General features: G+C 44.2%; 1 protein-coding gene across 4 annotated transcripts in view; it reads right to left on the bottom strand.

Moving 5' to 3' along the window:
- The window catches only part of SEC16B (SEC16 homolog B, endoplasmic reticulum export factor), a 186,985-nt gene that overhangs the window by 90,932 nt on the left and 77,364 nt on the right, over positions 1 to 18,689 (bottom strand). For all 4 annotated transcript variants that reach the window (XM_066597480.1, XM_066597483.1, XM_066597481.1 and 1 more), the window contains 2 exons: positions 9,677 to 9,788; positions 4,147 to 4,252 (listed from right to left, as the gene is read on the bottom strand). In XM_066597480.1, the coding sequence (XP_066453577.1) occupies positions 4,147 to 4,252; positions 9,677 to 9,788 (218 nt within the window). The remainder of the gene's footprint in view (positions 1 to 4,146; positions 4,253 to 9,676; positions 9,789 to 18,689) is intronic.

Here is an 18,689-nt window from a genome sequence, read left to right as displayed (position 1 = left end):
TAAGCCTAAAACTATTTACCGTATGTCACTAAGGACTTAAGGCGACTTAATTACGCACCAAATATATTTACATGAGACATACATTCAAAATCTATTAAAAAAAGGTGACATTATCGGGAGGGTTTTTCCAATTTTAGTATGACTGTTGGGGGGATAAGAAATATGTAATATTGCTCTGTATTACTGTCACGTAGGTGCTATGTTATATTGCGCCCCACATGTGTATGTACACTTATTGACCACTGTGTCTTGAGAGCTGGTGGGCTGCTTTACAAGGCGGCAGCACTGTTCACTGTCAGGGTCGGCAGGCACCGGCAAACATGGTTTCGTGGCTGCCAGCTTGCAAGAGTAGATGCTTGTGTCAGCACCGGCCTAGATGGCACCTAACTCTAATGTAATGGTGAACATCGTGGCATTAAAGGCTGCACAGCAATGCAAATAAGAGGAGGCAGATAGGAGTCCGTAAAGGACAGTGTGTGACAATAAGAGGGGGAACTGTTTGCTGTGACTGCAGGAGGTGACTATAAATCTGCTGAGGAGCACGCCTCTTCTCGTCTTCAGCGCATTCCCGGCAGGTCCCTGCGCCTTCTGAGTAATGTACGCCTGGATCCAACTGGGTATAAATTTTGGCATAATGTAAATTATACATGATTATGTCAGTTTGGGGCGGCCATGCCCCCTGACGAGAAGCCCTGCCGAGTTTTCAAAAAGGTGTCAGGCCAAAACAGACTGAAGAAAAAAGTCACAACTTTTTTTTGTGGAAATCCACATTTTCACAAAAGTTTGAAACTTTTTTGCACTGGGGTAAAACTGTTCGTAAACGTACCCCATAGTTTGGGGAAGTGATATTCAGTAATTCCCTCCTCCTGTGTCCAAGTGAAGTTGAAGTGTTATACTGCATGCTACCAACTGAACTTGAAGTTAACCTGTTAAAGCGGCTGTCCGGTTAACAGTCAACATTCCCCAATAACTGCAACTATGAGAAACAGAGCAGTACTTGCCCATCCTCTGCCTCGGGGATCCAGCGCTGTTGCCCCGGCATCCTACCGGCGAGTGTTGTGAAAGATGTCATCATAGGAAGTCCCCTGAGCGCTGCAGAAAATCAGTGGCTGCAGCATCATTACCCGTTCTCCTGCCTTAAATCCAGGGCATCATAACCCCAGAAGTTCAGAAGGGTAACCCTGCAGCCTCTGATTGGCTGCAGCAGTCAGGTGACTTCCTGTGATGATATCTTTCACAACAATCACCGGAAGGATGGCGGAGCTACAGCGCTGGATCCCTGAGGCAGAGGATGGGCAAGTACTGCTATTTTTGCTATCTTAACACCGTAGCAGCTATTGGGGGAATGTTGCCTGGTAACAGGACAACCCCTTTAAGGGTAAGGCTGGTAAAAGTTAAACAGATTTTCTCAGATTAATAAAAACATTTTGTAGGATGCAAACTATGTAAAATATTGAAAAAAATTATAACCAAGTCTAACCCTTTCTGATCGACTGTCTGACGTCTAAAGACATTCTGATTGAAGGCTGTACAGCTCTGATGTCGTAAGACATCCGGCAGGGTATTCTTACTGTATATTACTGGCCGCTCTGTTGTCAGGGGCCTCTCCAGCATCTCCCATACCACATTACTGGCTGTAGCCAGCAGATGGCGCTATTGTATAATGGCAGAAAGAGAAAACCCCCTAGGAAACCCTGAATCCAAAATTGGATTGCAAAGGGTTAAATCCCTCTCCTCCCAGTCTAACAGCAGTTTTATCCCTGCCAGCCCAGTTCCTAAAGTGACTGTGGCAGTCACATGCCGCCGTCATTCAAGTGATTGCTTAGCCAATCACTGGTTTCAACGGTTACGCGCAATTCATGCACAGATGACTGCTGAGGTCAGTTATTCGCTGAGCGGGCACAAGAATGATTCATGGTATGTGACCGTTGCAGTCACTTCCAGGATCGGAGCAAAGGACTAGTTAAAAGGGGAGTACGTTTTTTGGCTTTATTTCACACTGTTATCTAACACCCCTATAACTTTTTGAAAATTTCTAAAAACATCTTTAAAGTTGAGCAGTCCTTAATGAGACATGGACTTGGACTGAAACTGTTCTATCACACTGGGGTCTTGGACCATGCTCCTGCCACATAGAGTCAACCGTTGAGGACATTACATCCTCACCACTGCATGCCCATGAAAGGTAGCAGTGTAGTGATAGAGGCACAGAGCAGACTAGGTAAACTGCCTACTTGTTATAGGGCAATCACCCACCAGAGACTCATAGTGGCATTTTAGGACAGGTGAAAACTTAACCTCTCTAAAACTGACCTTCTCGTCTTTACACCTTCCAACCAACCTCCCCTCAACATCTCCATTCCAGTGTCAGGCACCATCATAACCCCAAGACAGCACACCCGCTGCCTTGGGGCAACACTGGACTCTCCTTTACCCCCCACATCCATTCTCTAGCCCAAACATGCCACCTGCACCTCAGAAATATTGCTAAAATCCGGCAATTCCCAACCACTGACACACTAAAGACACTCGTTGTCACCCTCATCCACTCCCGACTCGACTACTGCAACCCGCTGTTCATTGGCCTTCCGCGCACCAGACTCTTCCCTATCGAATCCATACTAAATGTGGCAGCTAGGTTTATTTTTCTATCCAGCCGTTACTCAGATGCCTCTGCACTATGCCAGTCACTGCAATGGCTGCATATCCACTGCAGAACTAAATCTAAACTCCTCACCCTCATCCACAAAGCCCTCCATGGCGCCGTGCCACCGTACATCACCTCCCTCCTGTCCGTACACTCCAATCCGCTAACACACTCAGACTAAACACCCCTCTAATACGGACCTCATGCTCGCCTACAGGACTTCACAATAGCAGCACCCATCCTCTGAAACGCCCTACCCAAAGGCATCCGAAAAATTCCCGATGCACAAAATTTCTGATGCGCCTTAAAAACTCACCTCTTCAGGGAGGCATACCAAATCTCCTGACCTAGTCCTCATGCCCCTCCCTATGGCTCCCCACACCTTACACCCTGCTTATCACATTCAACCTCTACTCCTTCACCCAGGGGCGTAACTAAAGGCTCATGGGCCCTAATGCAAAACGTGAGCTGGGGCCCCCCCTCTATCTGTATCTGTACCCGTCCCCATACCTAAACCATGCTGAACAGAGATATAACTTGAAGCTTCTGGGCCCCCGTGCAAAACCTGTAACAGGGCCCCCAACTATATTGCTTTATTCATAGTACTGGGCTCCCTATATGGAGAAGAGAGGCCTTATGGGGCCCCTAAGGCTCCTGGGCCCGGGTACAACCACATTCCTTGCACCCTCTATAGTTACGCCCCTGCTTTTACCTCCATACCACCCCACCCTGTTCACTTTCTAATAACTGATTTCCATATGTAATTACCGTACTGCCCTTGTTCCCCCATGCCTCATCCCCCCTCCATATCTCCTGTATCACCCACACCCCGTTTGTTTCAAACTGATTGCATACCACATGTAATTGTTTTATTGTCTGTGCTTCTCCTATGCTTGAAATCGCTGCAGATTAAGTTGCCGCTATACAAATAAAGATTCTTATTATTATTGTAAACGGACAGTCACTCTGCACATAACCCAACTGTGGTGGGCCTATTGGAGAATCTCAATATCCCCAGCTCAGTCTTGGAAAAATCACTCACCATAACTGTAGTTGGGTTTATTCTGGGATTGTTAAGTGTTCTGTGCCACTAAGTTTGATCTATAACGACCACGTGCATTGTGCCTTTAATAGTGTTGTGCAACCATCAAGCATACTGTGCCATTAATAGTGATCTACAACTACCAAGCATACTGTGCCTTTAATAGTATTTGGCAATCAACGAGTGTACTGTGCCTTTATTAGTGTTCTGCAACCACCAAAAGCACTGTGCCTTTTATAGCGATCTGCAACCTCCAAGCATCCTGTGCCTTTAGTAGTGTTCAGCAACCACCAAGCTTATTGTGCCAGTGTTCTGTAGAACACTGGCACACTAAGCCATTTCTTCTGTTTGCTTCAGCTGCATTCTTTGTGATGAGCGTTAAAGGGGAAAACACCACCTTACATATAGAGAAGACATAGGAAAAAAAATCTTTAAGGGTTATAATGGTAATAGTTACCTGGAATGAGGGGATATAATTATTGATTTTCCCCAAACTTTGGCAATATTCCAGGATTTCAGTGCGCTGGATGTTGGCTGTGCTGGCGAATTTCTTAAATCTCTGGCTGAAAAAAAGCAGCCAAAGATAGTTATGACATAAATGTAGAGTACAGAGGGGACAGCGGAGGCTGGAGACAATGAATCGGACACAAAGAATCCAAGAGGAAAATAAATAATAAGCCTCAGAAAATACAAATATAACATAAAGATCTTATAAGATTCCTTCAGCGAGAACAAATCTATAGCAAGACATTGCCCTCCAGTGGTAAAACCGATGTCTACCGGGTGAGCATTTCTCATGTTTGCTCGAAAAACTGGAAAAAAAAATATTTAGACTGTATCACCAGTCAGAATGAATTCCAAAGCAGCTAAATTACCATCACATTTTAGGCCTGTCTCTCAATATAATCCACCCCTTTGTTCCTCCTGTCGCCCACATACTATATTATTACATAAACCTGCCATTTGAACCATTTTCAGATGAAATCAATGGGAAATTTCATTTGAAAGCAGCTCAAATTGTTATTTTGGTGTTTATAGAATTCGGCCTAAAATAGATATGTGAGCTATAATGTGAAATTGTGTCCCTACAGAGTCGGATAATGCCGGCACTTCAATGTGAAGAATGGTCCAATAGAGAATAACAAAGGCCTTGGATCCCATCCACATTCATATCCGCTTGTATTTACTTGGCAATTTTCAATCCTTAAGATGCTTGTCAAATAGACGCACAACATTATCTTAATTATTTTGGGTGATTAATAATTGTGCTGACCGAGCAACTCTTGTTGCCAACGAGTGATCTCATAAGGTCAATCTGAATACAACCTAATGTGGATGGGGAATGGAAAAGCCTATTGGAATTAGTGCAGTTAAAGCAACCCTGCGTCCCCTGGACAAACAAAAATGGCCGCACCGCTTCGCTTAATAACTGATGCACTAGTATACATCATTAGTCTATGATACTACATGCAGCCTTAATTGGCCGGTAGCAGGGGCGTACCTAAAGCCTAAGGGGCCCGGGTGCAAAAGTTCAGCTGGGCCCCCCTCCATCTGTACCCGTACCTATACCTAAACCGTGCTAATTTACAAACATGATCTAGCCCCTTGGTGTAAGCCTTCTCATTATGACTCCTTTCCTTGACTACAAAAAACCTGTTGGTAATGTCTTAGCCTGCTTTCACACGGCCGCACAAATTGCGTGAGATTTGTGCGTTGCAAGATGTACAAATCGCACATGAATATGACCCCATTGTTTTGAATACAATCATACACAGGAGCGATGTTTTTTTTGTTTTTCTCTGCATCGCACGAGAATACGATGATGTGATGCGAGCTGGTTTTAACACAACAACCGCTCACATCCACGGGGACGACACACGTTGGTGAGTGTGATAGGGGGCAGAGTTTCACGGCCTGATATCAGACTCACTCGTGTGAAATTAGCCTAAGGCCGGCTGCACACGGCTGGATTTGCATTGCGGAATATGGAGCGGGCGTCCGCCTATGGATTCCGCAGCATGTACTGCCCATAGCATGTTATGGAAAAGCCTTTTTTTCTCTACACGAGCGGAAAGCAATTGCGGTTTTCCACTCACGGAAGAAAAAGCATGGCGTGCTGTATTTTAATGCATGTATATACCCAGGTTATACCAGCTATACATATATAATTATATACAGGAGGTATAACCTATACCAGCTGTACATATATAATTATATACAGTATATACCAAGGTTATACCAGCTATACATATATAATTATATACAGGAGAGGTATAACCTATACCAGCCGTACATATATTTATATACAGGAGAGGTATAACCTATACCAGCTGCACATATATAATTATATACAGGAGATACACAGGTTACACCAGCATGGTACATATAGCTATATACAGGATGTGTATCCCCCTGTATATAGTGGTATGTCCCATGCTGGTGTAACCTGTGTATCTCCTGTATATAATTATATATATATACAGGAGAGGTATATGTTATAGCAGCTGCACATATATAATTATATACAGTAGATACACAGGTTACACCAGCATGGTACATATAGCTATATACAGGATGTGTATCCCCCTGTATATAGTGGCATGTCCCATGCTGGTGTAACCTGTGTATTCCCTGTATATAATTATATATATACAGCTGGTATAACTTATACCAGCTATACATATATAATTATAATTCCTTCTCTACTCACCTCTGCAGCAGTCTCTGGGCAGCCTGTAATGGAAAGTCCCCCGTCTTTTGATCACATGACCAGAGCCTGGTCATGTGATCTACAGCCACAGGTCTTCTCCCAGGTCCTGTGCATACAGCGCTCCGGAGGTGAGTAGAGCCGCAGTAGCCCCTCCCCCTGGTAATCGCTGGCCGGCAGAGACTGATAGACTGCAGCTGTGAAGCCTATCAGTGGGAGGGCTGCGCGCCATGTGAGTCTGCAGCCTGTAATTAGCTGCCGGCTCCACGTGTAACAGCCCTCCCCTCTGCTCTTGCCGACCTGCGGCGCTGCCTCCCGTCTCTCTTCTCTCTCCTCAGCCATCATGCGGCCGACAGCGCCGATCCCCCGGGCCCCCTCAGCTCAAGGGCCGGGTATATGCACTGAATGTGCATGTGGGTATGGCGGAGGGCGGCCACGGGGCCCCCTGAGCGCAGGGGCCGGGTCGCCATGGCGACCCCAGCACCCCCTGACGCTACGCCTATGGCCGGTAGAGATGAGCGAGCATCGCTCATCTCGAGTAACTGCATTCTTGTCCGAGCAGGCTCGGGGGGGGCGGCGGGAGAGAGAGAGAGAGAGATCACTCTCACCTCCGCTTTCTCCCCACTGCCCCTCCGAGCCTGCTCGGACAAGAATGCAGTTACTCGAGAAGAGCGATGCTTGCTCGAGTAACCGCCTTATCCGAGCGTACTTGCTCATCTCTATCGGCCGATGCTGCTCATGTATGACTACCTATGCATACTATTGCCCGGCGGGAGGTAGCGGGGGGAGAGAGAGATCACTCTCACTCTCCCCTCCGCTCCCTCTCCGAGCCTGCTCGGACAAGAATGCAGTTACTCGAGAAGAGCGATGGTCTCTCGAGTAACTGCCCTATCCAAGCGCACTCGCTCATCTCTATCGGCCGATGCTGCTCATGTATGACTACCTATGCATACTATTGCCCGGCGGGGGGTAGCAGGGGGAGAGAGAGATCACTCTCTCCTCCGCTCCCACCCCCCCCCCCCCCACGCTGCCCCTACGAGCCTGCTCGGACAAGAATGCAGTTACTCAAGAAGAGCGATGCTCGCTCGAGTAACTGCCTTATCCGAGCGTACTCGCTCATCTCTATTGGCCGGTGCTGCTCATATATGACTACCAATGCATACTATTGCCCAGTGTTCATTATAAAGCCAGAGAAGCGGCGAGGTCATCTTTGTTTGCAATGAAAATGTGTCTATAGGTATAAAGTGCCTAAATTGATCAAAAGATTTTACAGGAGAATGTATTATAAGGGCAGAAGTCCATGACCTCAAGTTGAAGAGACATTGGGTCATGCAACTGTAAACGGATACCACTGCCATTTGTGTGCACTTTGGTTTCATGCTTTTGTAATGTTCTGACCTTCCACTTTAAAGTGACAGCACTGGATAAACAGGCGTGGGTCTGGGAGAGGCTTGTTAGGCTTTCCTGTTTTCGGGACCCGCTCTCCGAAGGCCAGTTGTGGGAGAGTTACGAGAGGAGCAAATTGTACTGCAAGATAGCTGTGGCAAGTTACCGCCCCGGTGACGGCTGAGTTCTGCCTAAGAATTTGGTCTGCTTGGGATTCCATTCCACGATTGATTCTCAATGAGGGAGTTGCACTTCTTGTTACGGGCGAGCTCTTAGGAGGGATTGCTTCTTGCTTTGGCAGATTTGCCCCAAATGCTGACTGTGGGGTACGCTATCTGTGATGCTGGTAAGAGACTTTCCATTGCTCCTTTCTATATCCGCTATCTTGAGACTGCCAAGACTGCTGGGCCAATAAAATGGAGCAAAGAGTCTACATATTCTGTTATTGTGTTCTTGTTGAAAAAATAAATGCTTTGAAGCAAACATTCCCAAGTGGAGATAATGTGGTCCAGACCAGTCCACCCAATAACGTCTCCCTAGCATGTGCCGTACGTGAGGGACTGCTGGCCTAATCCAGCATCCCAGTTATACCCTTTTTCTACTGCGTGCTGCCCCCACCAGTACCCTCTACTAACCAGCCCACTGAGAGCTACACAACAAGAAAAGGACCCAAAGCATCCAAGTAAGTCAACTGAAGAGTGGCTGAAAAAGAAGATTTGAGTTTTGGGATGGTCAAGTCACAGTCTTGACTTTGAAGGGGTTTTCTGGGCAAAAGCTATTGATAACCTATCTTCAAGATAGGTCATCAAAAGTTAATCATCTGAGACCTACCACCAGGGATCCTTGGCAATCAGCTGATCGCCCAGGCCACTTTCACTGCAGCGGGGCCAGACGTCATCATCAGAGTAGGGGGCGGAAGTGCCATAGCCAGCTTCACTACCATTGAAAGCCAGCATTAGCTCCCATTGATATTACACTTTCAGCACTTACACCAGTGACTGCCGGGTCTGACACGGACGTGTATTAAGAGGCTTCAGCTCCCATTGATTTCAATGGGAGTGAAGCTGTCTATGGCACTCCTGCTCTTAACGCCAATGATGATGTCTAGCCCAGCTGCATTAAAAGTAGGCTGGGTGATCAGCTGATTGCCAGGGATTCCAAGCGGTGGCTCCCCAGCGATTAACACCTGATGGATAGTTCAAACATTTTTGCTCATGAAATCCCTTTAACCTTATGGAGATGCTGTGGCATAACCTAAAAAGTGTTGTGCATGCAAGGCATCCCAGAAATATTGATGAACTGAAACATATTTGCAGGGAGGAATGATTCAAATTTACTTCTCAACATTACGTAAATCCTATTTGCAGCTACAGAAAACATCTAATGGAGGTGATTGCAGGTAAATATTGATCTACAGGTGATTAAATGCAAAGATTCACTTACTTTTCAATCCTGTACTGTGGATGATTTCTTGTGCTCAATTCAAGTCATGAATGGCACAACTGTTTGTGAGCTTCTGTGTGTTATTAGTTAGATTGTGTTCGTCTATAATTGTGGCTTAGATAACAATCAGACCATATTTTATTACTAATCAATACTGAAATCCAGGTATTTCTAAAGGGTTCACTTATTTTTCCTTGCAACTTTATGTCAACAGCAATCAGTAAATGTATGTTATCTATTTGGTAGATTATGTATGCAACCAAGCCACAGTGCCTGATGTTAGTTCTTCGGTACCAAATGGTAATACCAAATACTGCAGTCAGAATGTTTTAGGGCTCCGCTAGTTCACCATTAATTAGAAAATCTATAGGCCCCCTTTAAGTTGCCGAATAAACAGCTACAAGGGCACATAATGTGAGTTTTATTGTGCACTTCACAGTTGCAAACTTACTTTTGATTACTGCCCAGCAAAACTAGACGGTCTGATTTCTCTGAGATCCTGCCAAGGAAGATGCCAGCTGTCAGATAGCAGCAGTGTCCTGCTTCTGTGAGCCCCTTAAGAACTAAGTACAGAAAAAGAGAAGAAGTGGTACGCTCAATTAGAAAAATTTCATTCCACTTTTTTCATTTCCACTGTTGCAAACGAAGCAAACTCAGAACTAAAGTGTATGTCCGCCTTCGCCACAATTGACTTTACACTCTAAATATAGAAGTAATTTACGTAAAAACTGAGCTACTTCAGTAGTGATCCTGAGTTACAGCCTGTCTTATGGTCCAACGGTTGCATTCACAATTCTGCAAGCTCCAGAGCTGACATCTATGATTTTTGTGAGGGGGTGTTCCCACAGCGTTTTTTTACTACACCGTGGGGATTTGTTGCAGCTGCAAAAACAGCATTGTGAAGGAATCCCTGAATGGAAAGGAACCTGTTAGGTAGTGCTGCTGGGACCTGTTCGTGCTGCTAAACTCCCTTCCACTCCCTTTGCCAGGACTCTCATAGGAGTCTATGGAGTCTCTGGTGTTTTGCCGTCAAAAGATAGGCCAAGTCCTAGTGAAATATCGTCTATTGCGTGATTTTTTATTGTTCGCCTGAAAGAACTAATAGGAAACCATTGGTTCTTTTAGATGCGATTTTTTTGACGCGTCTACTCCGTGTCAAATCGATGTTCATGTCAAAGAACCCTTAGTTGGTATAAAAGGGCAAAGTTTGAAAATAAAATCGCCCACGTTTTTTCTATTTCTGAGCTATTCTCAGATGATAATCAGGATCACCATCAATCAGCTGATTACAGCAGCTGAAGTCAATGTGGCCTGTGCTGGAGACAAAAAGCAATGAAAACATGAATTTAGTGGGAGCTGTGCCTACAATACCAACTGGGGCCGCTGCACCATGTACAGCGCAGTCTGCTTCTTGCGTTGTCTGTACCAATAGCGGCACTGGGAATCAGCTGATATGGGGATCCTGAGCGGGGAATCCTGCAGATCATCCATTGATGGCCTATCCTGAGGATACGTTATCAATAGAAAGCCATTCAAGGATGTATCTGTTGACTGTTTTCAATGGGAAGCTGGGAGGTGGTTCTTTGTATTGGTTTGCATTGTGAATATGTGTGGTTAATTGTAACATCTTCTAGTGTTTGGCTGGCTGATAAAACTATCTAATTATAGGCGCACTTTTTTTCTTTATTTATAAGAATGAGCAGCTATTGTGTTTTCCAAGGATGTATATTGTTATACTGAATTGATTTGTACAGATGTAGCAGGGTCATCCTTGAAGTATGGCATGCAATATTTGCAGAGCAGACCACACGAGGCCTTTAAGCCACACTATGATAATTGTGTAGCGCAGCGGCTGCAATTCATATAGGACAGCGGATACGCAATTAGTGTAGCCACGCCGAGCTGGCTCATCATCTTAGCAGTGTGATAACGCAGCATGTGTTATTACTGCTGTATCAGTATCTCTGCACACCAACTCTCTTGAAGGTTTATATGTAGGGTTAAAAATAAGGTGTTGGAAGGAGGTTCTTATATTTGGGACCGTCCTTATCAGGGCAATTACCCAGAGGCTGGCTTCCCAAGGGCGTTATTGCACACGCAAAATTTGCATGCACAATAGAAAGTGAATAGAACCTATTGATTTCAATGGGTTTATGAACATGCATGTATTTTTCCTGCACATTTCGGGCGTGCAAAAAAATACGCAACATGTTCTATTTTCCTACGCATTTGCGCAACAAAAGTCCTGATAGAAATCAATAAGGATGCACAAATGCACATGCAATACGCCAGGAGATGCATAAAACACTATGTAATTGCGCAGAAAAAATAACACATCTGGAACTCATTAGGCTAATCATCCAGTTCAATCAGTGCGTATTTTTTTGCCGTGTGCAAACGAATATACTTGTGCATGGAAAAAATACAGTAAAATATGCCGATACGTGCATACAAAAAAAAGCATACTCCATTCTGCAAATACGCTGCACTCATACCTGCGGAAATACTCAAGCGCTTTTATGAAACTGGCTTGATTGTGAGGTAGGAAGAGAAGTGTAGGGGGTTGTAGGGTGAGTCTCGGGGTCCCCCCACCCTCTCTTTAGCTCTCTGTACATCCTTGTTAGAAATTACTATTTGATTTATGACAGATACTCGTGTGGTTGAAATTAGGTTAGAAATAAAGGTTACTTTTTTTGGTGGCCAATTGGTGAGTTTTAAGGCGAAACGGTCTTCCCTTACGAATTGGGATTTCTGACAGCCGCTGAGTTACTTGTTTTCAGTAGTAACCAGAATATTTGTGACTGCAGCTCTAGGATGTAACAGGGCTGTGATGTAATGGGTTTACAAAGCCACACAATTTTATGCAGTTTATACATAATTATAAATGAGTAGAACTGTGTTGAAAGGTACTTATTCATCTGATCACACGTCTTTTTTGCTGAAAAACAAGCAGACAGTTCTCTACAGAAATGCCATTAGATAGTGAAATCAATACTGAGATAATTGCCAGGCAACAGCCAAGGTATTTCCGCACCAAACCAACTCTTTTCATGGGCGAAAATCTTTTCTTTTCACTTGTGAACTCCAAAACACTCTATAAAACTCTTTCCAATTCATCATATACATAATTTTTCTTCATTTGCAAAAAATCGGTAAAGTCAGCAAAATCCTAACAATTTCTAGCACAAAATTTGTCTCTGTTATCGCTCTTTTTTAGTAAATACTTCCATTCCCCATAGAATAACAATTCTGGGGCCCTTTTACTTAGAACTTAAAACTGTTGTACCATTCCTCTGTTCTTCCTCCTAGAAATGTATGAATAAATTAACAACTGGGTGTTACCATTTCTCTTGGCAAAGGGGCATGTCTCTGCTTTGTCATCACTGATTGGATAGTATCAGACTATGCAGGACATCACCCCCCAAAAATCGTTACACTTAGTGTTAAAGGAGCACAGGCAACTTAAATAACATGTCTACACATGGTCATATTTTCCTTCTGGAGAAGAATCTGGCTTTGGCCCAATGTACACGAGCGTATTTGCATTGTGGAAGCGGGCATCCGCCTCCGGATTCTGCAGCAAGTACTGCCTATAGACATGCTATGAAAAATTGCTTTTCCATGTGCAATTTTCCGGACACGGACAGAAAATCGCAGCATGTCCTGTTCCAGCGCGGATTACGCGTTAACGTCTTCCAATGACATTGCAGAAGGGTCGCGGATTCAGCGTCATCGCCCAGTGATGGCACGGCATTTTCTCTACTGTGCATGTGCTCCGTCTGGCACATCCACTACTGAAGAGCTGACTGCGGACAGGTATACGGGGGTCACCGGCCGGGCACAGAGACGGATTCCGCTGCAGGACCCAACCGTGTACATTCAGACTTTGGCTTATATTCCCAGTCAAGTCCTGTTAAAAGGTCTGACATTGGTTTGCAGAAATGCTGACTTCTAATATATGGAGCTGTTGTGGCAGTAAATATTGTATAAATTTTGCATCTTGTATCCATTTTGCATCTTCTGCCTCTGTCATATCATTGCTATTTTCCTTTAACAAGAATTTTGCAGATATGCAATAACAGTTCAAAAAGGATCTTGAAGGTTTGGTACATTCCATATCAGAGAGATAGAGAAAGCAGATTCATAGGCCCGGGGTTGGAGCGGCCTGATCTCATGTACCTAAATATCTTGTTATACATTTATATACATTTTGTTTTGAGAAGCCTATTATGCATAGTGCCACTTCACTTGAGAGAAGTCTGCCTGGCAACTAAGATGTTAACCCTTTCCAATCCAATTTGTATCCTGGTTTTCCTAGGGGGATTACTCTTTTTCTGCTGTTATACAATGGCGCTATATGCTGGCTAAAGCCAGTACTGCATGAGGTGACACGTTGGATAGGCTCAGACAGCAGAAAGGCTGGCAATATACAGTAAGAGAACCCTGACGGACGTTTTTCAACATCGAAGCTGTAAAACCTTAAATTATAATGTCTTTAGACGTCAGACAGTGGATTGGAAAGGGTTAATATTTTAGTTTTACGAACCAATAAATGAATTATAATAAATTATAATTATTACGAGTGAGGCATGTTCTAGCCTCATAGCAAATGTTTTTTTTTTGTATATATACTGCTGCTTGTTAATGCAACAGATCACATCCAATGCATATGTCGTCTTACTGCAAGCTAGAATATAAACAACTAATTTGGAACCTAAAGCATACCTCTTAGCAAATATATTTATTTGCACTAACAGCCCTGTAGATGCATTGTTCCATCTTCCTATTTGCATACATTTCCCAGAGTACCATGCTTATAAGTCTTTTCATACCTAGTAGGTGCTCTCCCTAAGAGGAAACTCTTCCACTCCCAACAGTATCTACTAAAATCTATGGACCTCCTGTTGGCCACTCACCGCTCTGGTTAATAGATGCAGGACCTGATGAGGGGGAAGGACCATCCTCAATTGATTGCATATTCCCTAATAGGTCACTTCAAACATTTTTTTATTTTTAAACCAGAGCCCCTTTAACCTAAACATGCTACTGAAGTGTGAAAGGACATCAGAGTTCAATACCTGGAATTACATAACGAGGAGAGAAGACCAATTCCATTTTTAGATTGTTCTTCATGGATTACCTAGACATGATACAAGTCTAATCGATTGTATTGAGTAAACGTGTTGAACTATATTTAGCGCCTCATCTAAATGACCGCTGATTTATGTTACCTGGCAAAGAACGCTGGGAAAATCTAACCAAGCTGTTTTACATAAAAGTTCGGCTGCAAAGATAGAACTCTTGCAAATTACTAGCAAACAGATGCAAATTGATTCATAGATTAGATCAAAAGTGCTGCTAATGTATTTTGGTCCAAAATGCAGTGATGTAAATGCGTTTGCCTGTGTTATATACTTTTTTTTCCCCAAGATGTGATCTGAAAGCTAATTAATTCTGTACGGAGAAAAAAAATAATAATCAGGTAGCTTTATATCCCCAGCTGACCTATAGACAATGCATATTCAATGCAAATGCACTGGAGCTGAGCTACATACAGTATACAAACATTATATACAGTATATGCGGCTAATTATTCTCCAGGGTAATTTATTTATTTCCCCAGGGGTCAATATCATGTCTGCAGCAGTTTTGATGTACATTTTCTGCTCATGAGGGAGGACAGTAAAAATAATAAAACTTTAAAAAGAGGCCAGAGTTTAACCCATTAGCATGAACATTCATTCATTTCCATCACAGAGAAAGGATATTTCAATGACATTACAGATTTAATGTATGTAAGCGCAGGAAGCACCCAGGATAATACAAGTCATTCATTGTATGCCTTCGCTAAAAGAGCGGCACCCTCCCCATTCGACCCCTCAAAAAAAAACTGCTCTGGTACAGACAAATACATTTAATGGACCATTGTACAGTCTAATCTTTATGAGGTTATTAAAAAAAGTTGTTTTTTTCCCAGAAACAGCGCCACTCTTTTCCATTGGCAGAGTCTGGTATTGCATTTTAGTTGCATTCAAGTAAATGAGGCAATCACTGTATAGTGTCTGGTGTACACTAAGCCCTTATGTCCACGTGTCTGCTAAACTCCCTCCCTCTACTCTCCTCCCCGCTCGCTCTGAGCATTCCGGCCGGCCGCTTTTACGCCGACAAGACTATAGGTCTTGTCCTATCTTTTGTCGGACAAAGCTGGCCGACTACTATGAGAGCCGTCAGGAAAGAGAAGGGGAAGGGAGTTTAGCAACGGCTTGTGTTGCTAAAGTCCCTCCTCCTCCCCTTGCCAGCAGCTCCCATAGGCTGGGGAGGGAGTTTAGCATGACTAGCCAAGCTAAGCTCCCGCCCCCTCCCCTTACTGGCAGCTGGGGAGAAGGTGAGGAAAGGGGGGGGGGGGAGGGGGGGAGTTTAGCAGAACTTAATTCTCTCCCCCAAGTTGACGATGTTTCAGGCTGCAGCGTATATATGCCGCACCCGTCCGTCTGAATGGGTGAGAAAACGGGAGATGCAGCCGGTACTTGGTTCATGCGATCTTCGATCATGTGAATTTTGCCAGCGAAAATCGCAGTGCCCGTGTGAAAGAGCCCTTCAGCAAAGACCAGATCCCTACTGGTGGGGTTAAAGGGTGAAAAGCTGAGAACTCCAAGTGTAGCTGACTTAGCCCAAAGCCAAACAGGTAAGAGAAGCAGCAGATCCAAGTCCACTGTGATATTCCTCAACCCTGCTGTGAGTTTGACCTGGATATGAGAAGGGTAGTGAAGCTGTTTATGCAATCAGTCTATGTGATATATGTGAAGCTAATTAATTGCTTCCACTGCACCCCCCACCCCCATCCACAACCAACTGAAGCGTTTGCACCATTGCTCACTGCAGACATTTCTCACTAAATTCAAGATGAAGGAGTTTTCACTGACATCTTTAAAAGCTCGAAAACCCTAAACTACCTAATAGCAAGATCTCAGAAGATGTCCCTTTTGATATTTCCAGTTCCTGCATACGGAAACTTATATAGCTTTTCAAACTCTCGGATAACTCTCTTGAACTCTTAAGTCCTCCCAGAAGGTTCTGTGTATGAGAGCATCTCCAAAAACTACAAAAGACAGTTTTACAAGGGAACTAGAAGAGCTATAACGCAAAGCACTGTACCATGTAAAATAACAAAGCCTTTATTGCAGAGCTGCGCAACCTTCTTTGGTCTACTGGCTCCTTGTCAGACCATACTGCTCAATTAGAAAGAAGACGAAAAGACTAAATGTATATTTTTCACTATATCTAGATCACGGAGTCACAAAGCACTGACCCTGCTAGGAGGTATGCACAAAGTTTCACTGCTGATTCCCCAAGGATTTCACCCCTGCGAAACTACAAGGGGTTAAATCCGTGGTGAAAAGTAGAAATTGACATGCTACATTCTTAAAAGCCACATCACATGTTGATATCTGCACAGAAAATGTCGAAAGGAGGTGTAAAATTGTATTCACCTGCCTTGTACTATAATCCACTGCAGATCTTACCTGCGCAAATCTGTCCTATGTGTTCCTACTTTTCGGTTTTCAACCAAAACCAAGGTCTTATGCACACGGCGGAGTGGTATTATGTCTCTTTTGTGGTGCCATATTACAGCGATGTACGTGAGGCTTTTGTATAGTAATTTCCGCCGATCAGCTGATTCCTGGTGCCACTGTCAGCACAGGAAGCAGAATGCGCTGTCCACAGTTCAGTGGCCGGGGTTGGTATAAGACACACTTCTTTCCCCTCCAAAGCGCGGGGGGGGGGGGGGGGGGGGAGTTGCTATGTGTTATAGAGCGAATGTGCCAAAAATTCGCTGCGAACGCCACTTTTAGCGCGATCGCAAATTTAATGCGCGACTGCGATTTAGTGAGCGCGATTGTGCGTTAAACTCGCGATCACACAAACAAATATGTGATCAGTCAGAAGTTTTCTCTCCTCCCCACTACTGCCCATACGTACCGCTGATTGATGATGAGCTGCTGTTGCTCCCCGCCTCCACCAAACGGCTTCTTCCCTTCCCTTTCCGTTTTTTCAAACCTCTGCCCAGTCACCCGGCACTAACCCTGCGCTGTCCCTGGGTGAGTTTGAAATATTTTTTACCTATTTTCTCTAAAACGGGGGTGCGTCCTATAGTCTGGTGCGTCTTATAGAAAGCATAATACGGTAATTGCAACCGAATTTAATAGAAGCTGTGCCTGCAGTACCAAACAGCGCCACTGCTATGTTGACAGTGCTATCTGCTTCCAGGGCTGATCACATTGACAGTGGCATCGGGAATCAGCTGATCAGCGGGGATGCCCAGAGGAGGACCTCCACCCTTCATCTATATATTGATGACCTATCCTGAGGATTGGATCAATCATCAATAGAAATAAATGTCCAAACTCCCAGACAACCCATTTGAGCTGATGCGGATGCACCCACGGATTAGCACTCAAGTCCACTGTCTTGCGACCTAATTGTCCAAAGAGCAGCATTTAACTATGTTCCAAGGCTGTGACTCTCCTGCTGATATAGTACAGGTCCATTTAATTTAGTATTATAATGAAGCATTTCTGGTGAGACTACAAAATTTGAGTGTCAAAATACTTGAAAGTCAGGGATTTATCCTCTATATAGTATCGCTCAACCAAATATATGTACAGTATAGCATTATTAGTCATGTATCTAGACTATTTGATTTGCATATTCTGCGATTGACACATGCGCGGACGATACGTGGTAATACGCGCCCATTAAACGCCATGAACTGTCGCAGATGTGCGGATAGGAATTGCAGTTTTTGCAGTATGCTCTATTTTTATGGGTGGACGGCCATCACTGAAGTCGATGGGTGTTCCATCGCCCATACGCAATTAACATAGGAATATTAAATAAGTATATTAAGTCATTACCTGTGAATATTTTAGGCACCTTTTATACGGTCATCGTATTACAATAGAACTTAAGTGCAAAGAAATTATCATGACAAATATTGACTTTTTAGTTATAGACATTTGAACCAAACTGAGGACGCAAAACCCTTTACCCACCCAAGTGGTGAGAACGTGATGGATTTTCCATTGGGGTGTTGGGCCACCTTTGGCCTTAATGACTGCAGTAACCCTCCTAGGCTGCTTTCCACCAAATTCCGATAGATGTGCAGTGGGATTTGCCTCCATTGGTACCGTGCTTTTGACAGCACTAAACAGAAGCCCTAGCTACACTTGTCATCGCTGACAGATCATCTTATGCTAGTAACGAGGTTTGAAGCTCCCGCCTCCAGCAAGAGATTGCTCTGATTGATTCCTCATACACTGGATCAGCCAATCAGAGCCAGCGCCTGATGACCCAATCACAGGCATTCAATGAATGGCTGTGATTGGTGCATCCAGCGCTGGCTCTGATTGGCTGAGCCAATCAGAGCAAAATCTTGCTGGAGGCGGGATCTTCAAACCCTGTTA

The sequence above is a fragment of the Eleutherodactylus coqui genome, chromosome 3 (assembly GCF_035609145.1).
Source record: "Eleutherodactylus coqui strain aEleCoq1 chromosome 3, aEleCoq1.hap1, whole genome shotgun sequence".
NCBI classification, from domain to species: domain Eukaryota; kingdom Metazoa; phylum Chordata; class Amphibia; order Anura; family Eleutherodactylidae; genus Eleutherodactylus; species Eleutherodactylus coqui.
This window is presented reverse-complemented; position numbering and strand designations above follow the sequence as displayed.